This window comes from Salvelinus alpinus, chromosome 1 (genome assembly GCF_045679555.1).
Source record: "Salvelinus alpinus chromosome 1, SLU_Salpinus.1, whole genome shotgun sequence".
In the NCBI taxonomy this organism is placed as follows: domain Eukaryota; kingdom Metazoa; phylum Chordata; class Actinopteri; order Salmoniformes; family Salmonidae; genus Salvelinus; species Salvelinus alpinus.
In genome coordinates this window covers 19,206,368-19,233,389 of record NC_092086.1, presented here as the reverse complement: position 1 = coordinate 19,233,389, position 27,022 = coordinate 19,206,368, and the positions used below count along the sequence as shown (strand labels likewise).

General features: G+C 42.6%; 1 protein-coding gene across 4 annotated transcripts in view; it reads right to left on the bottom strand.

Annotated features, from left to right (window-relative positions):
• Positions 1-206: 206 nt before the first annotated feature.
• The window catches only part of LOC139570932 (BAR/IMD domain-containing adapter protein 2-like), a 174,740-nt gene continuing 147,924 nt past the window's right edge, over positions 207-27,022 (bottom strand). Inside the window, exons 13-16 of one of the 4 annotated variants that reach the window (XM_071393304.1) lie at positions 20,738-20,891; positions 17,743-17,783; positions 8,027-8,069; positions 207-7,394 (exon numbers count right to left, since the gene is read on the bottom strand). In XM_071393304.1, coding sequence (XP_071249405.1) covers positions 8,042-8,069; positions 17,743-17,783; positions 20,738-20,891 — 223 coding nt within the window. In that variant the 3' untranslated portion in view covers positions 207-7,394; positions 8,027-8,041. Of the gene's footprint in view, positions 7,395-8,026; positions 8,070-10,698; positions 12,498-17,742; positions 17,784-20,737; positions 20,892-27,022 lie in introns of those variants that run through there. The other 3 variants (XM_071393289.1, XM_071393295.1, XM_071393280.1) reach the window with 3 other exon arrangements.

The following is a 27,022-nucleotide window of genomic DNA, read 5'->3' as shown; positions in this document are numbered from 1 at the left end:
GTGCTCTACTGAACATAACCCAGGTCGTCATATGGTCACGGTGTGCTCTACTGAACATAACCCAGGTCTTCATATGGTCACGGTGTGCTCTACTGAACATAACCCAGGTCGTCATATGGTCACGGTGTGCTCTACTGAACATAACCCAGGTCTTCATCCTTTGTTTCTGACATGAATAGCAGTAGTTAGTACACAACATTTCTACATTTCTTGTGTCCAATTGTTTTATTTCATACAAGGTCATGAATGTGTACAAAGGTCATTTTTGTACAGATATACAGATAATACAGATACAGGAACAGAGTGAGAAAATATTATAAAAGCGTATAAAATGTATTTGAAACCATTCTGGTGTGCCTAGCCAGTGGTTCACCTGTTCTCAAACAGTCGTCTAAAGTTGGATCCAACCAGTGGTATCTATTGAGACTCCGATTCATACACTCATATCAGTTTCTCTCATACCTCCACACTAACCAGCGTGACCACTGTCCATTCTCTGACCCCTATTGAAGACAATCGATAAGTGTCCAAAATGGCATCCTATTACCTACATAGTGCCCAGATTGGCTCTGACCAATAGTAGTGCACTAAAGGGAACAGGGTGTGATTTCAGATAGGCCTACAGTGTATAATACTGAGTCAGCATGATCACACTATGACAATAACATTCTATTTGATATTCTGAGGTGGGAAACTAAATATGAATGTCAAATCATATCAGCTATTATTTCTGCTGTAGCTAGCTAACATCTTATTATAAACTTATAATACTCACTTTAAAAAGAAGAAAATGTAGAAGGGAATTCATAGCATTTCTCTATTTGTATTCTACCATTAGAGTATGTAGTAGTACAGTAGTAGTTTAACATATTCAAGCAACAAAAACATTTTGTTTACAGTAGAATTACTTAGCTGATCAAACATTTTTAGAAAAATCTAAATCAAAGAAAATAACATTTGTGACATTCTGAAGAACAATATAACAAACAATATCCAGATAAAAGTGATCCATGTACCCTTTGCTTATAGCAGTGTTTTAGGATGATGATTTAACCTGAAGCTGCATAGGAAACGACAGACAGAAGGCACAGTTCCCATGTTACTGGGCATACTGTATCACGACTAGACAATATGGTGTGTTATTTATGATGGTCTATGGCCTGTACAGAAGCATTAGCTAATGTTTGCAGTTATGTTTGATCACATTCATTGTACATCACTATCCATTTCCATGAGCTGCTAAACGACCGCTGCCTTCGCTTGAGGACACATTGCTGTAAGGTACCTCATTCCACTGCAAAGAAGATCGGTATGGACTGAACAAGGAAGAGTTTTTGTGATATGCGTATCTCACCGGGTTTCTGCAAGCCTTCCTTCAATGCTCTACTATGCTCATACTTTAAGTTAGTAGTCTATCTATAGGATGTTCAATGTCAAATGTACAGTGTTGTATCAAAGAATACTGAGGTCTATTATGGAAAAACATGATTTGTACAAATTAAAACAAATGGATTGGTCTAACAAACTTCGACACCTTTTTAACTGCAAGAAGACATTAACTATCTACAGTGCCTTGCAAAAGTATTCATACCCCTTGGATTTCTTCACATTTTATTGTGTTACAAAGTGGGATTAAAATTGATATAATTGTATTTTTTTGGTCAACGATCTACTCAAAATACACCAAAGTCAAAGTGGAATATTTTTTAATATTTTTTTTGAAGATTGATAAAATCTAAAATATAGCCCCTTTGTTCAGGCAAGCCTAAATGAGTTTGGCTTAACAAATAACAAAAGTTGGCGCCGGAGCAGAAGGCAGACGTTTTACGTCCCCCAACCGATTGGGTTTTTGTGTTTTATCTGCGTTGTTTGTAACTTATTGTTTTACTATTTTTGTACATAATGTTACCGTCTCTTATGATTGAAAATGACTTCTAGACATCAGGACTGAGATTACTCACCACGGACTAGCAGAATCCTTTTTCTTCTTTCACAACTCTGACGAGCGCGAGGCGGAGGATATACGGCTCCCTCGGGAACAGGCCCGACCCCAGTGATCTGCGTGAAGAGGAGGTGGAGATAGAGGCCGGAGGGCGGACTGCCTTCTGAGGAGTAGGCGGCGATCGAATAAACCCCCACTCCCCGCAATTCTGCTCGCAAACATGCAATCTTTGGACAATAAAATGGACGAGTTATTGGGAAGATTAAACTACCAACGGGGCATTAAAAACTGTAGCATCATATGCTTCACGGAGTCGTGGCTGAACGACGACAATATCATCATACAGCTGGCTGGTTATACTATGTACCGGCAGGATAGAACAGCGGCATCTGGTAAGAGAAGGAGTGGCGGTCTATGTATTTTTGTAAACAACAGCTGGTGCACGATATCTAAGGAAGTTTCGAGCCATTGCTTGTCTGAGGTAGTTACTCATGATAAACTGCAGACCACATTACCTACCGAGAGAGTTTTCATCCATATTGTTTGTAGCTGTTTACATACCACCACGATAGCATTGGATGAGCTATATTCCGCCATAAGCAAACAAGAAAACGCTCACCCAGAGGTGGCGCTCCTAGTAGCCGGGGACTTTAATGCATGGAAACTTAAATCCGTTTTATCTAATTTCTATCAAGATGTTAAATGTGCAACCAGAGGGAAAAGAACTCTGGACCACCTATACTCCACACACAGAGATGCATATAAAGCCCTCCCTCGCCCTCTATTTGGCAGATCTGACTAATTCTATCCTCCTGATTCCTGCTTATAAGCAAAAATTAAAGCAGGAAGCACCAGTGACTAGATCAATAAAAAAGTGGTCAGATGTAGTAGATGCTGAGCTACAGGACTGTTTATCTAGCACAGACTGGAATATGTTCCGGGATTCCTCCAATAGCATTGATGAGAACAACACATCTGTCATTGGCTTCATCAATAAGTGCATCGATGACGTCATCCCCACAGTGACCGTACGTACATACCCCAACCAGAAACCATGGATTACAGGCAGCATCCGCTCTGAGCTAAAAGCTAGAGCTGCCGCCTTCAAGAAGCGGGACTCTAACCCAGAAGCTTATAAGAAATCCCCGCTATGACCTCCGACGAGCCGTCAATACAGGACTAAGATCGAGTTGTACTACACCGGCTCTGATGCTCGTTGGATGTGGCAGGGCCTGCAAACCATTACAGACTACAAATGGAAGCACAGCCCAGAGCTGCCCAGTGACACGAGCCTACCGGATGAGCTAAACTACTTCTATGCTCGCTTCGAGGCAAATAACACTGAAACATGCATGAGAGCACCAGCTGTACCGGAAGACTGTGTGATCACGCTCTCTGCTGCCAATGTGAGTAAGACCTTTAGACAGGTCAACATTCACAAGGCCGCAGGGCCAGACGGATTACCAGGACGTGTACTGCGAACATGCGCTGACCAACTAGCAAGTGTCTGCACTGACATTTTCAACCTCTCCCTGTCCGTGTCTGTAATACCAACATGTTTTCAGCAGACCATCATAGTGCCTGTGCCCAAGAACACGAAAGTAACCTGCCTAAATGACTACAGACCCATAGCATTCGAGTCTGTAGCCATGAAGTGCTTTGAAAGGCTGGTCATGGCTCACATCAACACCATCATCCCAGAAACCCTAGACTCACTCCAATTTGCATACCGCCCCAAAAAATCCACAGATGCTGCAGTCTCTATTGCACTCCACACTGCCTTTTCCCACCTGGACAGAAGGAACACCTATGTGAGAATGCTATTCATTGACTACAGCTCAGTGTTCAACGCCATAGTGCCCTTAAAGCTCATCATTAAGCTAAGGACCCTGGGACTAAACACCTCCCTCTGCAACTGGATCCTGGACTTCCTGACGGGCTGTCCCCAGGTGGTAAGGGTAGGTAACAACAAATCCGCCATGCTGATCCTCAACACAGGGGCCACTCAGGGTTGCGTGCTCAGTCCTCTCCTGTACTCCCTGTTCACTCATGACTGCACAGCCAGGCACGACTCCAACACCATCATTAATTTTGCCGATGACACAACAGTGCTCGGCCTGATCACCGACAACGAGACGAGCCTATAGGGAGGAGGTCAGAGACCTGGCCATGTGGTGCCAGGACAACAACCTCTCCCTCAACGTGATCAAGACAATGGAGATGATTGTGGACTACAGGAAAAGGAGGACCGAGCACGCCCCCATTCTCATTCGACGGGGCTGCAGTGGAGCAGGTTGAGTGCTTCGAGTTCCTTGGTGTCCACATCACCAACAAACTAACATGGTCCAAGCATACCAAGACAGTTGTGAAGAGAGCACGACAAAACCTATTCCCCCTCAGGAGACTGAAAATATTTGGTATGGGTCCTCAGATCCTCAAAAGGTTCTACAGCTGTACCATCGAGAGCATCCTAGCTGGTTGCATCACTGCCTGGTATGGCAATTGCTCGGCCTCCGACCGCAAGGCACTACAGAGGGTAGTGCGAATGGCCCCGTACATCGCTGTGGCCAAGCTTCCTGCCATCCAGGACCTCAGGACCAGGCAGTGTCAGAGGAAGGCCCTGAAAATGGTCAAATACTCCAGCCACCCTAGTCATAGACTGTTCTCTCTGCTACCACACGGCAAGCAGTACCGGAGCGCCAAGTCTAGGTCCAAGAGGCTTCTAAACAGCTTCTACCCCCAAGCCATAAGACTCCTGAATATCTAGTCAAATGGCTACCCAGACTATTCACATTGCCCCCCCCCCCCACCCCTGTCCACACCACTGCCACTCTCTGTTGTCATCTATGCATAGTCACTTTAATTAACTCTACCTACATGTACATACTACCTCAACTAACCGGTGCCCCCGCACATTGACTCTGTACCGGCACCCCACTGTAAATGTTATTTTTTACTGCTCCTCTTTAATTACTTGTTACATTTCTCTCTTATTCTTATCCATATTTTTTTTAACTGCATTGTCGGTTAGGGGCTCGTAAGTAAGCATTTCACTGTAAGGTCTACACCTGTTGTATTCGGCGCATGTGACTAATATCATTTGAAGTTATATGGACTCACTGTGTGTAATAGGGGTTGACATGATATTTTAGTGACTAACCCTTCCTCCGTCCCCCACACATACACCATCTGCCTTCAGTCAAGTATTGAATTTCAAGCACAGATTAAATTACAAAGACCAGGGACCTTTCTAAAGCCTTATACAGAAGGGCAGTGATTGGTAGATGGGTAACAATAACAAATCAGACATTGAATATATATTTAAGCATGGTGAAGTAAATTATTATTATGTGGATGGTGTATTTAACCACCCAGACACATAAAAGATGCAGTCCTCCTTTTGAACTGAGCAGCAGGATTGAAACACCTCAGGGATGTCACCATGGTGATTTAAAAAAAGCTGTGATGGGAGAAAACTGAGGTTGGCCCAACAACATTGTAGAGACTCCACAATAATGACTTACAATGGCAGATTGAAAAGAACAATACAAATATACAGAATAAAAATATTCCAAAACGTGCATGTTGTATGCAACAAGGCACAACATTAATACTTAAAAAACCCCACTGCAAAGCCTTACATTTGGGGCAAATCCAACAACACTGAGTAACTAACTGCCTCCTTATTTTTAAGCATGGTGGTGGCTGCATCACGGTATGGGTATGCTTGACATCGGCAAATACTGGGGAGTTTTTCAGGATAAAAAGAAACGGGATGAAGCTAAGCACATGCAAAAATCCTTGAGGCTTCAGTCTGCTTTACACCAGTCACTGGGAGAGGAATTCACTTTTCAGCAGGACAATAACCTACAACACAAGGCCAAATCTACACAGGAGTATTTTACCAAGAAGACAGTGAATGTTCCTGAGTGGCCAAGTTACAGTTTGACATAAATCTGCTTAAATCAATAGCGAGACTTCTTGACAGAGCTTGAAGAACTTTAAAAAGAATAAATGGGCTAATATTGTACAATCCAGGTGTGTAAAGCTTTAAAAGACTTACCCAGGAAGACACAGTCAAATGTATTGATTTAGGGGGCTCAATACTTATGTAATGACTATATTTTTGTTATGTAATCTCTATTCATATTAAATCAATAAAACACTTTGACTTGAGTATTTTGTGTAGATTGACAAAATGTTTTATTTATTTATTTTTAATCCCACTTTGTACCAACAAAATGTGAGGAAACCCGAGGGGTGTGAACACTTTTGCAAGGCAGTGTAAGTGTAGTGGTGGAGCCTCCCTAACGCCCATCCTAGTTGACAGCAGTTCTGGGCTAGCATGTAGGCCTGCTGCAGGGCTGCCCAACCCTCTTCCTGAAGACCTACCATCCTGTACTTTTTCACTCACTCACCTGATTCTAATTATTAGCAGGTCACCCAGACCTTAACTAGTGAAATCAGGTGTGTTTGATTACGGTTGGATTGAAAACCTACAGGATGGTAGATCTTCAGGAAGAGCGTTGGGCATACTTGGTTTAAAATATCAAGTAATAGTTTTAAATGAAAAAGTATTTACAAATGTACTTATGTTATACTGTACATCTACATCCAGTGTAACTATCAATTTACTGTAATATAACCAATATAGATACCACACGTTGTCCTCCCTCTCAGTATTTACCTTCAACCTCTTAGACAGTTTGCTGTACATTATTTAAAGTTACAGGAACATAGAAATGAAAAATATATGTTCATCATTATCAGTATTGTGACAGCTAGAGAGGCCAGAGACCTACAGGGGTCTTAAGGGGAGAGCGAGGGGCCAGGGACACACAAGCTGGTTAGGGGGAGGTGGTGGGGCCAAGGACCCCCAGGGCCCTACAGGGTGGTTAAGGGAAGGATGAGCGGCCAGGGACTCCCAGGGGCCTACAAGGGTGTTGTGAGAGGAGGATCGGAGGCCAGGGAGCCCCAGGGGCCTACAGGGGTGCTGTGAGGGGAGGGTGAGAGGGCAGGGGCCTACAGGAGTGCTGTGAGAGGCCAGGGACCCACAGGGGTGCTGTGAGGGGAGGGTGAGAGGCCAGGGGCCTACAGGGGTGCTGTGAGGGGCGGGTGAGAGGCTAGGGACCCACAGGGGTGCTGTGAGGGGAGGGTGAGAGGCTAGGGACCCACAGGGGTGCTGTGAGGGGAGGGTGAGAGGCCAGGGACCCACAGGGGTGCTGTGAGGGGAGGGTGAGAGGCCAGGGACCCACAGGGGTGCTGTGAGAGGCCAGGGACCCACAGGGGTGTTAAGGGGAGGATGAGGGGCCAGGGGCCTAGAGAGGTGTTAAGGGGAGGTTGAGAGGCCATGGACCCACAGGGGTGCTGTGATGGCCCCTGCTAGTAGAATATAGGGGCTGATCTGTCATCATTGATGGGTTGTCTGAAGTAAATCTCCAGGGCTCGGTCACTGTGGAGAGAGGGAGCAAGGAAGAGAGATGTTTAGTCTGGATAGAACACACATGGAAGACACTTGGGTCAAACCCCTAATCCCAACTCATCACCCCCCCTAAGGTATTCATCTTCAGTCTGCTGTTTGGTAGATTATAGTGACCCCTATAGAAACCAGAAAGTACAATAACAGTAGCCATTCTCCATTGACTAAATACTGTTGTTTCTGAATGTGTGTCTGTAGTTAATATTTATAAAGTGAATGTTAGAGGCAGCATGCAGGCGAGAACAAACAATGCTGTAGTGCTTATTATTGGAGTGAAGTGTTAAACATGTACTCTGAGAGTACAGAACAGACAGGCAGGGTTAGAAGGACTTAGGAGTCTTCTGACACTTTTACCTCCATGGAAAAACATTATTTTGCAACCCAGGGCCTCCTGGATTGGCTGGAAGAAACCCCGCCTCAGGAAGGAAAGCCAATCAGAGAGGTCGAAGGTTGGAAAAGGAAAAAACAAAAACAGGGATATCCAGCACCTTACTGAAGCCAGACAGCCAATGACAGCCAAGAGAACCAGAGAGAGTGTGATTAGTTGGTTGGCTGAGTGAGTGAGTGAGTGAGCGAGCGAGCGGCGATGGAGGCTGGTGACTTACTGACGTCCTGTTCTTTCAGAACCGGGACATTTCTGGACCCAAACTGGAAGGTAAAGAAAACCCTTGGGTTTGACTGCCTTAGTGTGCATCCAAAACTGCACCGTATTCCCTATGCAGTGCACTACGTTTGAGTGTACTATGTAGGGAATAGGGTGCTTAAAGCTCATCTCTCATAGTGAAGTCATGCATAGTGAGGTCACAGTTCTTAAAGGCATTGGCACAGCTAGTTAGTCTGATGTCAGATGAACATACATACGTTAACTGATATAGGGTTCATTTCCCAGGCACAAATTAAACCTGGAATGTGTCCACAACGGAACCCTATTCTCTATATAGTGCACTACTTTAGACCAGAGTCCTGATCAAAAGTAGGGCACTATAAAGGGATTAGGGTTCCATTTGGGGAGGCAATCTATTCCTGGTTTAAAAATCATGGTTACTTGAGAAATTATTTTTGTTCCAAGACTACAGGATTCATCTGTGTCTGGGAAGCCAGCTCTTTGACTGGATTTGTGAAGAATGATGGAAGACTGACAATACACATTTTCATGCCCTCAACTTAGCCAAGTCACAGCCTGATGTTTGTCTGCAGACATGATGTGTAAAAAGCCTATAGCACAGCACCTTCTCTACTACAGGTTTCCACAACCAGGGGTACTAGGACTATACACAGGGGGTACTAGGACTATATAACGGGTGGTACTAGAACTGTACACAGGGGGTACTAGCACTATACACAGGGGGTACTAGGACTATACACGGGGGGGTACTATGACTATACACAGGGGGTACTAGGACTATACACGGGGGGGTACTAGGACTATACACAGGGGTACTAGGACTATACACAGGGGGGTACTAGGACTATACACCAGGGGTACTAGGACTATACACAGGGGGTACTAGGACTATACACGGGGGGGTACTATGACTATACCAAGGGGGTACTAGGACTATACACGGGGGGGTACTAGGACTATACACAGGGGTACTAGGACTATACACAGGGGGGTACTAGGACTATACACCAGGGGTACTAGGACTATACACAGGGGGTACTAGGACTATACACGGGGGGGTACTATGACTATACACAGGGGGTACTAGGACTATACACGGGGGGGTACTAGGACTATACACAGGGGTACTAGGACTATACACGGGGGGGTACTAGGACTATACACAGGGGTACTAGGACTATACACAGGGGGTACTAGGACTATACACGGGGGGGTACTAGGACTATACACGGGGGGTACTTGAAAAGACTCATGAGACTACAGGGTTATTGGTAAAATGCATGGGTTTGGGGGGGTTACTCCGGGCACAGCAGAATTCAGTTGGTGGTACAGTAACAGAAACAGTTTGGGAACCACTGCTCTACTAGATACATCCACAGAGCCAGAAACTAGGGCAGCGTCCCAAATTACACCCTATATGGGCCTTGGTCAAATATATATATTTTAAATTAAACCAGGCAAGTCAGTTAAGAACAAATTCTTATTTACAGTGACGGCCTACACCGGCCAAACCCGGACGATGCTGGGCCAATTGTGCGGCGACCTATGTGACTTCCAATCACGGCTGGTTGTGATACAGCCTGGAATCAAACCAGGGTGTCTGTAGTGACTGCTGAGATGCAGTGCCTTAGACCGCTGCGCCACTTGGGAGCCCAAAAGTAGTGCACTGTGTAGGGAATATGGGTGTCGTTTGGGATGCGCCCTACGGCTTCAGGCTATAACCCTCATACAAACCAGGATTATATTCACATGGCAGCAAAACTAGAGACATACTGTCTAAAGAAGGAGAGGAGGCAGGAAGGAAAGGAGAGGAGGCAGGAAGAAAAGGAGAGGAGGCAGGAAGGGAAAGGAGAGGAGGCAGGAAGGAAAGGAGAGGAGGCAGGAAGGGAAAGGAGAGGAGGCAGGAAGGAAAGGAGAGGAGGCAGGAAGGGAAAGGAGAGGAGGCAGGAAGGAAAGGAGAGGAGGCAGGAAGGGAAAGGAGAGGAGGCAGGAAGGAAAGGAGAGGAGGCAGGAAGGGAAAGGATGTAGGAAGGAAAGGAGAGGAGGCAGGAAGGAAAGGAGAGGAGGCAGGAAGGAAAGGAGAGGAGGCAGGAAGGGAAAGGAGAGGAGGCAGGAAGGAAAGGAAAGGATGTAGGAAGGAAAGGAGAGGAGGAAGGAAGGGAAAAGAGAGGAGGCAGGAAGGAAAGGAGAGGAGGCAGGAAGGAAAGGAGATGAGGCAGGAAGGAGAGGAAGCAGGAAGGGAAAGGAGGTAGGAAGGAAAGGAGAGGAGGCAGGAAGGAAAGGAGAGGAGGCAGGAAGGAAAGGAGAGGAGGAAGGAGAGGAACACATCTATAGTGCCATTCACCACACACTGATACTCAAATGGTTCAAATCACATCATGATGACGTGGCGATCAGAGCTTGGTTGCTATGGGATGCCAGAAGTAGTGCATAGAGGATGAGGTGTGGACGATGCAGACGCCATGACAATACTTCATATGTGGGAAATTATGTGATGAGTGATGATTCACAAATAAAAAAGATGTCAGAAACAAGAACAAGTTTGGTCAGTACTGGTCCAAAACATACTGATGTCAATCAAAAAAAAAAAAACTTTTTCAATTTGTTTTCCAAAAAAATATATTTTTTAAGTCATTAATTTGACAGAACAGATTTCTCGTCTGAACAAACTGTTTATTAATATATAGATATGTTTTATTTAGAATACTTTTTGTAAAAAGTCACCATACATTCAATGTCAAAGTTCAATAGTATCACATTTCTGATCATTGCGCCGTAGCATGCTCAAAGATAATAATTACTTTTTATATTATTCAAATAAATATTTTGTATTTTTCTGGAAATCTTTTTACAACAACACTTAACGCATTTTTCAAAGAAATTAAGACCAAAAAAGGACATAATCACTCAGAACATACGATGATAATCATATTATTAAACATATTGTTTGTACTTTCCTTCAACTAGATCACAGCAGTTATGGAGAAAATTAGACAAAGGTCATGGAAGGTTCAAATAGTTGTAGAGGGGTCAATGATGACTGCCCCAACTGCTGAAAGAGCATATTCAGGGGTCAGAAAAGGTCCAAACTGAGGTCCATCAAATGAATATTTCAGACTGACCACTCATGGGATGGCTTGGAGGAGGTCCTAGAAAGGACTCGATGTATATAGTGTGATTTGAAACCAGATATATTTTGAACTGTGAAACATTTATTAATATTTTTTTCAAAAGAATCATCTTGATTTAAAGAATCATAAGAAGAGAAAAATACGAAATTCATCTGGGATGGTAATAATCACCCAGACAAAAGTTGATCAAATAAAAGTGATTCTTGTGTCAAATTTGAAGGGGTGTCCAAGTTAAACTATGATATTTATATTCCACAACCTAAGTTGCACATTAAACTACCACAGAAAAAAAGGAACATTTCAGAAGTAAGGCATAATGACTCAGTCGACAAAAACCTCAAATCGACATCAGCGTTGACAGGTCACACCAGGCAATGAGTGCAGCGCCACATAGTGTATATCAAAGGAACAACAGACAGAATATCTGCACAGCCTCACTGCAAACAAAGGCTATGTCCCAAATAGCACCCCTTCCCTATAGAATGGCCCCTAAGGGCCCTGGTCAAATTGTACATAGGGAATAGGGTTCCATTTGACACATCCAAAGTCTCCATTATCATGTTAAGTCATTCCACGTGCTTTAGAAAAGCAGTCCAGTCCAGTGGCTGAGTGAGTACAATGACTGTATACAATGTTGATATTTTTGGCACTTGTACCGTACACGAACATGTCTTTTCAGATTTAACAAAATGACACAACCATGTACATGCATGAAAGTCAAAAGACAAGCAGTGGCAAAGGCAGTCTCTTGTTTGAGATTGAGAGTTAGTAGTGTCCATTTCGTCTCTCGCACGGACATTGATTAGATAGAGAAGTTCAAAGTTTAGAGTTCAGAGTGGGAAACGCTGCAAGCCGATTGGTGGACGGGCTCCTCCCTGGCTCTCCCTCTCAGCGCCCTCCTCATCCTCTACCCACCAACCGCCACTGTCACCGCCACCGACCCGAGGAAGGAAGGAGTGAAGGAGGGATCAAGGAGAGGAAGAAAGGACAGAAAGGAGGGATGAGACTTGGAGCTCTTCCACTTAGAGAAGGAGTGCGTGGAAGCAGGGGGGAGGAGGGGGATACAGGGAGACTGAGGGGAGAGACAGGGAGGAGACTAAGGGGGAGACTAAGGGGAGCCTGAGGGGGAGAGACTAAGGGGGAGAGTCTAAGGGGTGAGATTGAGGTGGAGAGACTAAGTGGTGAGATTGTTGGGGAGAGACTGGAAAGGGGGGGGGGGGGGGGGCTGGGAAGAGAGGGGGAGGCCCCTGTGCTATCCGGTAGGGAGCTGTCTCTGTCTGTTCTCACACTGTCGAAATCAATTTGCCATCGGGATCAGAACTGTGGAACAAGGAACAAAGAGAAAGGAAGCTTGCCAGGTGGGAAGAGAAGAGACACACTCCGAGAGAAGATGGAGGGACAAGACAGCCACAAGGCAAGGAAGGCAGGCAGGCAGGGGTGGATTTGGGAGGAGCGGTGTAGGGAGGAGAGGTGTGCTGTACCATCAGCGTGTTTTGAGTGGATCAGTTTGAACAAGGCACAGAATCACTCATCTTGATCACACGATGAGTAGTGATCACTAGTTAGTTGGAGATCAGGGGTTCTGCACAGTCAGACTGCAGTGTCGTCCATCTCAAACACGCACCATGAGTAGCAAGTACCTCCCTCCCACCTAAACCTCCCACACCAAAACACACCTGGCTGCCATAGTTACCGAGATGGGACTTCCTTCATCAGGGTCATGTTCATTAGGACACACAAAACGCTTTGCAACAGACATTTGCATTTCTTATTGTACAAGTCCAGGTTAGTACCACTTGTTTCAGTCAGTTTTCCTCCGTTTGGTAACCTAATGAACACGACCCAGGCCTCTATATCACTATCTGCATATTAATGATGATAGCAGAAAACTAACTTTTGAAGGGTAAAGAAATTGAATGTATTGATAATTTGAATGTTTCACAGAATCACTTGTCTTTTTGAACAATAGGCAAATTCAACCCAAGTAACCTAGAGGCCATTTGTGATGAGGTAATCCAAGTCATCTGGTTGGCAGTGGGGGTCTGGTGTAAGATGAGTTCAGTGCCTCTAGGGTGGAGACACCCTGGGCCCGTTAGGTCTATAAATACAAGATCTGACCCAGAACCAGATATTCAGGAACAAAAGGAGTATGTAAAACGACCATAGACTTGGATAGACAGCTCAAGTGCAACAAAGCCTGTTTTAGCATGGACAGCTCCATTGAGGACATTCACTATTTTGAAGTAGTCAACTGGGTGGGACTTCCTATTGGTTATGGAAGGATCACATGATTCCATCCAGGTCATCAGGAGGGATCAGCCAATGAATGATACTACGGAACAAACATTATATAAATGGAGGTGGTTGTAAATAGCCAACCTTGGATTTATACCTGTTCAGACAACAGACTACAGGTGGCAGTGTTGATCATTTCAGTTTGTTAACCGACTGTCAATAGAAGAAGAAGAATAAATTGCCTTCTTTCTTTTAGAGGAAAACTCCACACAAAAGCGATCTTTTGGTATTTGTTTCATTAGTCCATTGTTGACATAGTCCCCCAAAAGTTTTGGTTGAAGTTACATATGTTGAAAACTTGATTGCTGACAGGTAAAACGTTTTTGGTACTACGTCAACAATGGACTAATGAAACAAATACCAAAAGATCGCTTTTGGGTGGAATTTTCCTTTAAAATGGAGAAATCCCTCAATGGTGCTACCAATGCTGTCACAGAAGCCATTATGGCAAAGATGCAAAAAAGAGCTCTCTATCAAACTCTATGTAGAAGGACTTGGAGCGCCAGACCAGAGCTCATCAGAGCTCCAGCCTCACCAAGCAGTGATGTCAACATGTGGTCAGAATGATGTAATTCGATATGTCACAACACACATACATACAAGTAAACACACGCACACACACGCGATTGCGCACACACACCTTCCCCATCGTCAGACAGACAGAAATAAATCAATCTCTTCAGATTAACCTAGGTTAACCCCTCCTCCCACAGCAGTGGATCTGACTTCTGATTGGATTACAGAAACGAACTCTGTCCCAAATGGAACCCTATTCCTAATTAGCTGCACTGCTGCTGAAAAGGGCCCATAGGGCTGTGGTCAAAAGTAGTGCACTATAGGTAATAGGGTGCCATTGGGCTCTGGTCAAAAGTAGTGCACTATGTAGGGAATAGGGTGCCACTTGGGATAGAGTCAGTTTGAGAGACAAACATTGACTCAGAAACAGTTGGAGAATAAACCTTCTAGACACTAGTTATATGAAATGCTGTTGTCATTAAATAACACAAGTCAATATAGCAGCTATGGAGTCTGAGGAAAAAGCAAGCAAGACCCAAAAAGAGGAGAAATGAAAGCTTCCTCAGAGCTGGACATCCAAGACTGGTCTTATATAATATATGCCATTTAGCAGACACTTTTATCCAAAGCCTGAAGAGCTGCAGTGTCTCCAAGTTTTAACTCCGACTAAACAACTAAACTTCCACATCAAAGCAATATCAGTCTTTAATGATCTATACTGAACCAAAATATAAACACAACATGTAAAGTGTTGGTCCCATGTTTCATGAGCTGAAGTAAAAGTTCCGAATTTTTCCATACGCACAAAACAGCTTATTTCTCTCAAATTCTGTGCACAAATTTGTTTACCTCCCAGTTAGTGAGAATTTCTCTTTTGCCAAGATAATCCATCCACCTGACAGGTGTGGCATATCAAGAAGCTGATTAAACAGCATGATCATTACAAAGGTGCATCTTGTGCTGTTGACAATAAAAGGCCACTCTAAAATGTGCAGTTTTGTCACACAACACAATGCTACAGATGTCCCAAGTTTTGAGGGAGTGTGAAATTGGCACGCTGACTGCAGGAATGTCCACAAGGGCTATTGCCAGAGAATTTCATGTTCATTTCTCTACCATGCCGCGTCCAATGTCGTTTTGGAGTATTTGGCAGTCCATCCAACCGGCCTCACAACAACAGACCACGTGTAACCACGCCAGCCCAGGACCTCCACATCCAGCTTCTTCACCTGCGGGATTATCTGAGACCAGCCACCCAGACAGCTGATGAAACTGAGGGTTTGCACAACCGAAGAACTGTCAGAAACAGTCTCAGGGAAGCTCATTTGCATACTTGTAGTCCTAATTAGGGTCGTGACCTGACAGGCGTCGTAACAGACTTCGCTGGCCAATGGCACGCTGGAGAAGTGTGCTCTTCACAGATGAATCCCGGTTTCAACTGTACCGAGCAGATGGCAGACATGGCGTTGTGTAGGCGAGTGGTTTGCTGATGTCAATGTTGTGAACGGGGTGCCCCATGGTGGCGGAGGGGTTATGGTATGGGCAGGCATAAAATAAGGACAACAATTGCATTTTAATCGATGGTAAATTGAATGCACAGAGATACCATGACGAGATCCTGAGGCCCATTGTTGTTCCATTCATCCGCCACCATCACCTCATGTTTCAGCATGATAATGCACGGCCCCATGTCGCAAGGATCTGTACACAATTCCTGGAAGCTGAAAATGTGCCAGTTCTTTCATGGCCTGCATACTCACCAGACATGTCATCCATTGAGCATGTTTGGGATGCTCTGGATCAACGTGTACAACAGCGTGTTCCAGGTTCCGCCAATATCCAGCAACTTTGCACAGCTATTCCACAGGCCTCAATCAACAGCCTGATCAACTCTATGGGAAGGTGATGTCGTGCTGCATGAGGCAAATCATGTTCACACCAGATGCTGACTGGTTTTCTGATCCACACCCCTACTTTTTAAGGTATCTCTGACCAACAGATGCATATCTGTATTCCCAGTAGTGTGAAATCCATAGACTAGGGCCTAATGAATTTATTCCAATTGAATGATCTCCTCTTATGAACTGTAACTCATGTTGCGCTTATATTTTAGTTCATTGTAGTTTTATTTTTACTCTCATATCCCAGTCTAGTCAGTGCTGTGTATCTAGTCATTCATACTACATCGTGATCAGTCATTCATACCACTCAATGTAACTACCAGGTAGGAACAGTAGTTCACATTCATACTACATCGTGATCAGTCATTCATACCACTCAATGTAACTACCAGGTAGGAACAGTAGTTCACATTCATACTACATCGTGATCAGTCATTCATACCACTCAATGTAACTACCAGGTCAGTACAGTAGTTCACATTCATACTACATTGTGATCAGTCATTCATACCACTCAATGTAACTACCAGGTCAGTACAGTAGTTCACATTCATACTACATCGTGATCAGTCATTCATACCACTCAATGTAACTACCAGGTCAGTACAGTAGTTCACATTCATACTACATCGTGATCAGTCATTCATACCACTCAATGTAACTACCAGGTAGGTACAGTAGTTCACAACCATACTACATCGTGATCAGTCATTCATACCACTCAATGTAACTACCAGGTCAGTACAGTAGTTCACATTCATACTACATCGTGATCAGTCATTCATACCACTCAATGTAACTACCAGGTCAGTACAGTAGTTCACATTCATACTACATCGTGATCAGTCATTCATACCACTCAATGTAACTACCAGGTAGGTACAGTAGTTCACAACCATACTACATCGTGATCAGTCATTCATACCACTCAATGTAACTACCAGGTCAGTACTGTAGTTCACATTCATACTACATCGTGATCAGTCATTCATACCACTCAATGTAACTACCAGGTCAGTAGTTCACATTCATACTACATCGTGATCAGTCATTCATACCACTCAATGTAACTACCAGGTCAGTAGTTCACATTCATACTACATCGTGATCAGTCATTCATACCACTCAATGTAACTACCAGGTCAGTACAGTAGTTCACATTCATACTACATCGTGATCAGTCATTCATACCACTCAATGTAACTACCAGGTCAGTAGTTCACATTCATACTACATCGTGATCAGTCATTCATACCACTCAATGTAACTACCAGGTCAGTACAGTAGTTCACATTCATACTACATCGTGATCAGTCATTCATACCACTCAATGTAACTACCAGGTCAGTACTGTAGTTCACATTCATACTACATCGTGATCAGTCATTCATACCACTCAATGTAACTACCAGGTAGGTACAGTAGTTCACAACCATACTACATCGCGATCAGTCATTCATACCACTCAATGTAACTACCAGGTCAGTACTGTAGTTCACATTCATACTACATCGTGATCAGTCATTCATACCACTCAATGTAACTACCAGGTCAGTAGTTCACATTCATACTACATCGTGATCAGTCATTCATACCACTCAATGTAACTATCAGGTCAGTAGTTCACATTCATACTACATCGTGATCAGTCATTCATACCACTCAATGTAACTACCAGGTAGGAACAGTAGTTCACATTCATACTACATCGTGATCAGTCATTCATACCACTCAATGTAACTACCAGGTCAGTACAGTAGTTCACATTCATACTACATCGTGATCAGTCATTCATACCACTCAATGTAACTACCAGGTCAGTAGTTCAGGACGGTTGATAATAAGGTTCTTACCTTGCAGCAGCAAAGCGACTGTCATAGTCCTCAAGGGCAGGCTGAAATGGAAAAGAACATTATCATGACACAGTTCATTCCTACATTAGAACACTCCTTAATAACACACAGTTCATTGCTACATTAGAACACTCCTTAATAACACACAGTTCATTCCTACATTAGAACACTCCTTAACACACAGTTCATTCCTACATTAGAACACTCCTTAACACACAGTTCATTCCTACATTAGAACACTCCTTAACACACAGTTCATTCCTACATTAGAACACTCCTTAACACACAGTTCATTCCTACATTAGAACACTCCTTAACACACAGTTCATTCCTACATTAGAACACTCCTTAATAACACACAGTTCATTCCTACATTAGAACACTCCTTAACACACAGTTCATTCCTACATTAGAACACTCCTTAACACAGTTTCTTAATATATTTTGTTTTATTGAACCTTTATTTAACTGGGCAAGTCAGTTGTTATTTACAATGACGGCCTACCAAAAGACAAACGGCCTCCTGCGGGGACGGGGGCTGGGATTAAAAATAAAAATAAATAAAAATGTATTAGAACACATTAGAACACTCCTTAATAGAGGCCGATTAATTAGGGCCGATTTCATGTTTTCATAACAATCGGTAATCGGCCTTTTTGGGACGCCGATTATGGCGGATTACATTGCTATCCACAAGGAAACTGCGTGGCAGGCTGACCACCTGTTACACGAGTGCAGCATCAAAAGGACCTTGTGGCTGCAAGGAGCCAAGGTAAGTTGCTAGCTAGCATTAAACTTATCTTATAAAAAACAATCAATCTTCACATAATCACTAGTTAACTACACATGGTTGATGAAATTACTAGGTTAACTAGCTTGTCCTGCATTGATTATATGCAATGCGGTGCCTGTTAATTTATCATCGAATCACAGCCTACTTCAACTTCGCCAAACGGGTGATGATTTAACAAAAGCGCATTCGCGAAAAAAGCACAATCGTTGCACAAATGTACCTAACCATAAACATCAATGTCTTTCTTAAAATCAATACACAGAAGAATATATATTTTTTAAACCTGCATAGTTAGTTAATATTGCCTGCTAGCATGCATTTATTTTAACTAGAAATTGTGTCACTTCTCTTGCATTCAGTACAAGCAGAGTCAGGGTATATGCAGCAGTTTGGGCCACCTGGCTCGTTGCGAACTGTGTTTCTTCCTAACAAAGACCGTAATTAATTTGCTAGAATGTTACATAATTATGACATAACATTGAAGGTTGTGCAATGTAACAGCAATATTTAGACTTAGGGGGTTGCCACCCGCTCGATAAAATACGGAACGGTTCCGTATTTCACTGAAAGAATAAACGTTTTGTTTTCGAAATGATAGTCTCCGGATTTATCCATATTAATGACCAAAGGCTCATATTTCTGTGTGATTTTATGTTATAATTAAGTCTATGATTTGATAGACTGTCTGAGCTGTCTGACTGAGCAGTGGTAGGCAGCAGCAGGCTCGTAAGCATTCAGTCAAACAGCACTTTCCTGGTTTGCCAGCAGCTCTTAGCAATACTGGGATGCACAGCGCTGTTTATGACTTCAAGCCTATCAACTCCTGAGATTAGGCTGGCAATACTAAAGTGCCTATAAGAACATCCAATAGTCAAAAGGTATATGAAATGCAAATGGTATAGAGAGAAATAGTCGATGCGTCATAATTCCTATAATAACTACAACCTAAAACTTCTTAACTGGGAATATTGAACCACCAGCTTTCATCTGCTCTCATGTTCTGAGCAAAGAGCTTAAACGTTAGCTTTCTTACATGGCACATATTGCTCTTTTACTTTCTTCTCCAACACTTTGTTTTTGCATTATTTAAACCAAATTTAACATGTTTCATTATTTATTTGAGACTAAATAGATTTTATTTATGTATTATATTAAGTTAAAATAAAAGGGTTCATTGTTCATTCAGTATTGTTGTAATTGTCATTATTACAAATATATGTATAAAAATCGTCTGATTAATCGGTATCGGCTTTTTTTGGTCCTCCAATAATCGGTGTCGGTATCAGCGTTGAAAAATCCTAATCGGTCGACCTCTAGTCCTTAATACACAGTTCATTCCTACATTAGAACACTCCTTAACACAGTTCATTCCTAAATCTCACAAATCCTGCCGTTAATAGTTAATACCTTACAAATCCTGCCGTTAATAGTTAATACCTTACAAAGATAACATTAGCATGGCCTAATGATACATCAATGACTGTGCGTAACTGTATTTTAATTTGACATTTTTTATTCATCTTTATTTAACTAGGAAAGTCAGTTCAGAACAAATTCTTATTTACAATGACGGCCTACCCCGTCATTGTTCTGAACTGACTTTTGGACCCTAACAACGCTGGGCCAATTGTGCGCCACCCTATGAGATTCCCAATCACAGCTGGTTGTGATAGTCTGGAATCGAACCAGGGTCTGTAGTGATGCCTCTAGCACTGAGACGCAGTGCCTCGGATCGCTGAGCCACTCGGGAGCCCCAAGTATGGTCATGTATGATCACTCACACAGTGTCTATTTTATAGATGTACTTTCAGAAACTCTCATGTATAAAAGCAGTTATTGAAAGAGAGCCTCCAGCAGATGGCGCCAGAGCCATGTTCCTACTCTATATCCCTGTGTTCTCCTGCAGTATTACTCCTTACAGTACATGGTGTTAACAGAACAATACACCAAAATGACTGGAGTCCTCCAGATAGCCAATCAGACACCTCTACTCTCCAGACTGAATCAACCACAGTGGATTACTGGGAAGAGGGCGTGTTCTGAGTGGGAGATTGTGTTTGTCGTGTGTCTTTAGAAGTATATGGCTGTCTGTTTCAGTTGTGTAGAGAAAATGGTTTTAGGGCCGTGGCCTGGTGTGTGTCAGCGTCCTTCCATCTGTGTGTCAGCATCTGTCCGACTGCGTGTTCGCTCGCAAACACTGACCTGTGTGGTAAAGCCTGCCATGCTGTAGGGCCTGGGTCTGCTCTGTGCCAGGCTCTGTGCCAGCAGGCGGGCAGTCAGGCCGTAGTCGGGCATGGGCAGAGACATGTCGCTCTCCAGCAGGTTCCCGGTGCTGCTGCTCTTCCCATGGTGCAGACTGGAGGGGACAGCAATCATTCAGTCAATCAAATCAATCTTTACTGACCGTGAAGAGATGAGATGGTACTGGACATGATCATATTATTGTTCCAGTCTGAACGGTATAGTCCTGGCTAGGATATTAGTTACTTCCTGAATGGTATAGTACTGGCTAGGATATTACTTACTTCACCTGAACGGTATAGTACTGGCTAGGATATTAGTTACTTCCTGAATGGTATAGTACTGGCTAGGATATTACTTACTTCACCTGAACGGTATAGTACTGGCTAGGATATTAGTTACTTCCTGAACGGTATAGTACTGGCTAGGATATTAGTTACTTCCTGAACGGTATAGTACTGGCTAGGATATTAGTTACTTCCTGAATGGTATAGTACTGGCTAGGATATTACTTACTTCACCTGAACGGTATAGTACTGGCTAGGATATTAGTTACTTCCTGAACGGTATAGTACTGGCTAGGATATTAGTTACTTCCTGAACGGTATAGTACTGGCTAGGATATTAGTTACTTCCTGAATGGTATAGTACTGGCTAGGATATTAGTTACTTCCTGAATGGTATAGTACTGGCTAGGATATTACTTACTTCACCTGAACGGTATAGTACTGGCTAGGATATTAGTTACTTCCTGAATGGTATAGTACTGGCTAGGATATTACTTACTTCACCTGAACGGTATAGTACTGGCTAGGATATTAGTTACTTCCTGAACGGTATAGTACTGGCTAGGATATTAGTTACTTCCTGAACGGTATAGTACTGGCTAGGATATTAGTTACTTCCTGAACGGTATAGTACTGGCTAGGATATTAGTTACTTCCTGAATGGTATAGTACTGGCTAGGATATTAGTTACTTCCTGAACGGTATAGTACTGGCTAGGATATTACTTACTTCACCTGAACGGTATAGTACTGGCTAGGATATTAGTTACTTCCTGAATGGTATAGTACTGGCTAGGATATTACTTACTTCACCTGAACGGTATAGTACTGGCTAGGATATTAGTTACTTCCTGAACGGTATAGTACTGGCTAGGATATTAGTTACTTCCTGAACGGTATAGTACTGGCTAGGATATTAGTTACTTCCTGAACGGTATAGTACTGGCTAGGATATTAGTTACTTCCTGAATGGTATAGTACTGGCTAGGATATTAGTTACTTCCTGAACGGTATAGTACTGGCTAGGATATTAGTTACTTCCTGAACGGTATAGTACTGGCTAGGATATTAGTTACTTCCTGAACGGTATAGTACTGGCTAGGATATTAGTTACTTCCTGAACGGTATAGTACTGGATAGGATATTAGTTACTTCCTGAATGGTATAGTACTGGCTAGGATATTAGTTACTTCCTGAACGGTATAGTACTGGCTAGGATATTAGCTACTTCCTGAATGGTATAGTACTGGCTAGGATATTAGTTACTTCACCTGAACGGTATAGTACTGGCTAGGATATTAGTTACTTCCTGAATGGTATAGTACTGGCTAGGATATTAGTTACTTCACCTGAACGGTATAGTACTGGCTAGGATATTAGTTACTTCCTGAACGGTATAGTACTGGCTAGGATATTAGTTACTTCCTGAACGGTATAGTACTGGCTAGGATATTAGTTACTTCCTGAACGGTATAGTACTGGCTAGGATATTAGTTACTTCCTGAATGGTATAGTACTGGCTAGGATATTAGTTACTTCCTGAACGGTATAGTACTGGCTAGGATATTAGTTACTTCCTGAACGGTATAGTACTGGCTAGGATATTAGTTACTTCCTGAACGGTATAGTACTGGCTAGGATATTAGTTACTTCCTGAACGGTATAGTACTGGATAGGATATTAGTTACTTCCTGAATGGTATAGTACTGGCTAGGATATTAGTTACTTCCTGAACGGTATAGTACTGGCTAGGATATTAGTTACTTCCTGAACGGTATAGTACTGGCTAGGATATTACTTACTTCACCTGAACGGTATAGTACTGGCTAGGATATTAGCTACTTCCTGAATGGTATAGTACTGGCTAGGATATTAGCTACTTCCTGAACGGTATAGTACTGGCTAGGATATTAGCTACTTCCTGAACGGTATAGTACTGGCTAGGATATTAGCTACTTCCTGAACGGTATAGTACTGGCTAGGATATTACTTACTTCACCTGAACGGTATAGTACTGGCTAGGATATTAGCTACTTCCTGAATGGTATAGTACTGGCTAGGATATTAGTTACTTCACCTGAACGGTATAGTACTGGCTAGGATATTAGTTACTTCCTGAATGGTATAGTACTGGCTAGGATATTAGTTACTTCACCTGAACGGTATAGTACTGGCTAGGATATTAGTTACTTCCTGAACGGTATAGTACTGGCTAGGATATTAGTTACTTCCTGAACGGTATAGTACTGGCTAGGATATTAGTTACTTCCTGAATGGTATAGTACTGGCTAGGATATTAGTTACTTCACCTGAACGGTATAGTACTGGCTAGGATATTAGTTACTTCCTGAACGGTATAGTACTGGCTAGGATATTAGTTACTTCACCTGAACGGTATAGTACTGGCTAGGATATTAGTTACTTCACCTGAACGGTATAGTACTGGCTAGGATATTAGTTACTTCCTGAACGGTATAGTACTGGCTAGGATATTAGTTACTTCCTGAACGGTATAGTACTGGCTAAGATATTAGTTACTTCCTGAACGGTATAGTACTGGCTAGGATATTAGTTACTTCCTGAACGGTATAGTACTGGCTAGGATATTAGTTACTTCCTGAACGGTATAGTACTGGCTAGGATATTAGTTACTTCCTGAACGGTATAGTACTGGCTAGGATATTAGTTACTTCCTGAACGGTATAGTACTGGCTAGGATATTAGTTACTTCCTGAACGGTATAGTACTGGCTAGGATATTAGTTACTTCCTGAACGGTATAGTACTGGCTAGGATATTAGTTACTTCCTGAACGGTATAGTACTGGCTAGGATATTAGTTACTTCACCTGAACGGTATAGTACTGGCTAGGATATTAGTTACTTCACCTGAACGGTATAGTACTGGCTAGGATATTAGCTACTTCACCTGAACGGTATAGTACTGGCTAGGATATTAGTTACTTCACCTGAACGGTATAGTACTGGCTAGGATATTAGTTACTTCACCTGAACGGTATAGTACTGGCTAGGATATTAGTTACTTCACCTGAACGGTATAGTACTGGCTAGGATATTAGCTCCTTCACCTGAACGGTATAGTACTGGCTAGGATATTAGTTACTTCACCTGAACGGTATAGTACTGGCTAGGATATTAGCTCCTTCACCTGAACGGTATAGTACTGGCTAGGATATTAGTTACTTCACCTGAACGGTATAGTACTGGCTAGGATATTAGTTACTTCCTGAACGGTATAGTACTGGCTAGGATATTAGTTACTTCACCTGAACGGTATAGTACTGGCTAGGATATTAGTTACTTCACCTGAACGGTATAGTACTGGCTAGGATATTAGTTACTTCACCTGAACGGTATAGTACTGGCTAGGATATTAGTTACTTCACCTGAACGGTATAGTACTGGCTAGGATATTACTTACTTCACCTGAACGGTATAGTACTGGCTAGGATATTAGTTACTTCACCTGAACGGTATAGTATTGGCTAGGATATTACTTACTTCACCTGAACGGTATAGTACTGGCTAGGATATTAGTTACTTACTTCACCTGAACGGTATAGTACTGGCTAGGATATTAGTTACTTACTTCACCTGAACGGTATAGTACTGGCTAGGATATTAGTTACTTCACCTGAACGGTATAGTACTGGCTAGGATATTAGTTACTTCACCTGAACGGTATAGTACTGGCTAGGATATTAGTTACTTCACCTGAACGGTATAGTACTGGCTAGGATATTAGTTACTTCACCTGAACGGTATAGTACTGGCTAGGATATTAGTTACTTCACCTGAACGGTATAGTACTGGCTAGGATATTAGTTACTTCACCTGAACGGTATAGTACTGGCTAGGATATTAGTTACTTCACCTGAACGGTATAGTACTGGCTAGGATATTAGTTACTTACTTCACCTGAACGGTATAGTACTGGCTAGGATATTAGTTACTTCACCTGAACGGTATAGTACTGGCTAGGATATTAGTTACTTCACCTGAACGGTATAGTACTGGCTAGGATATTAGTTACTTACTTCACCTGAACGGTATAGTACTGGCTAGGATATTAGTTACTTCACCTGAACGGTATAGTACTGGCTAGGATATTACTTACTTCACCTGAACGGTATAGTACTGGCAAGGATATTAGTTACTTACTTCACCTGAACGGTATAGTACTGGCTAGGATATTACTTACTTCACCTGAACGGTATAGTACTGGCTAGGATATTAGTTACTTACTTCACCTGAACGGTATAGTACTGGCTAGGATATTAGTTACTTCACCTGAACGGTATAGTACTGGCTAGGATATTAGTTACTTCACCTGAACGGTATAGTACTGGCTAGGATATTAGTTACTTCACCTGAACGGTATAGTACTGGCTAGGATATTAGTTACTTCACCTGAACGGTATAGTACTGGCTAGGATATTAGTTACTTCACCTGAACGGTATAGTACTGGCTAGGATATTAGTTACTTCACCTGAACGGTATAGTACTGGCTAGGATATTAGTTACTTCACCTGAACGGTATAGTACTGGCTAGGATATTAGTTACTTCACCTGAACGGTATAGTACTGGCTAGGATATTAGTTACTTCACCTGAACGGTATAGTACTGGCTAGGATATTAGTTACTTCACCTGAACGGTATAGTACTGGCTAGGATATTAGTTACTTCACCTGAACGGTATAGTACTGGCTAGGATATTAGTTACTTCACCTGAACGGTATAGTACTGGCTAGGATATTAGTTACTTCACCTGAACGGTATAGTACTGGCTAGGATATTACATACTTCACCTGAACGGTATAGTACTGGCTAGGATATTAGTTACTTACTTCACCTGAACGGTATAGTACTGGCTAGGATATTAGTTACTTACTTCACCTGAACGGTATAGTACTGGCTAGGATATTAGTTACTTACTTCACCTGAACGGTATAGTACTGGCTAGGATATTAGTTACTTCACCTGAACGGTATAGTACTGGCTAGGATATTAGTTACTTACTTCACCTGAACGGTATAGTACTGGCTAGGATATTAGTTACTTACTTCACCTGAACGGTATAGTACTGGCTAGGATATTACTTACTTCACCTGAACGGTATAGTACTGGCTAGGATATTAGTTACTTACTTCACCTGAACGGTATAGTATTGGCTAGGATATTAGTTACTTCACCTGAACGGTATAGTACTGGCTAGGATATTAGTTACTTCACCTGAACGGTATAGTACTGGCTAGGATATTAGTTACTTCACCTGAACGGTATAGTACTGGCTAGGATATTAGTTACTTCACCCGAACGGTATAGTACTGGCTAGGATATTAGTTACTTCACCCGAACGGTATAGTACTGGCTAGGATATTAGTTACTTCACCTGAACGGTATAGTACTGGCTAGGATATTAGTTACTTCACCTGAACGGTATAGTACTGGCTAGGATATTAGTTACTTCACCTGAACGGTATAGTACTGGCTAGGATATTAGTTACTTCACCTGAACGGTATAGTACTGGCTAGGATATTACTTACTTCACCTGAACGGTATAGTACTGGCTAGGATATTACTTACTTCACCTGAACGGTATAGTACTGGCTAGGATATTACTTACTTCACCTGAACGGTATAGTACTGGCTAGGATATTAGTTACTTCCTTCACCTGAACGGTATAGTACTGGCTAGGATATTAGTTACTTCCTTCACCTGAACGGTATAGTACTGGCTAGGATATTACTTACTTCACCTGAACGGTATAGTACTGGCTAGGATATTAGCTACTTCCTGAATGGTATAGTACTGGCTAGGATATTAGTTACTTCACCTGAACGGTATAGTACTGGCTAGGATATTAGTTACTTCCTGAATGGTATAGTACTGGCTAGGATATTAGTTACTTCACCTGAACGGTATAGTACTGGCTAG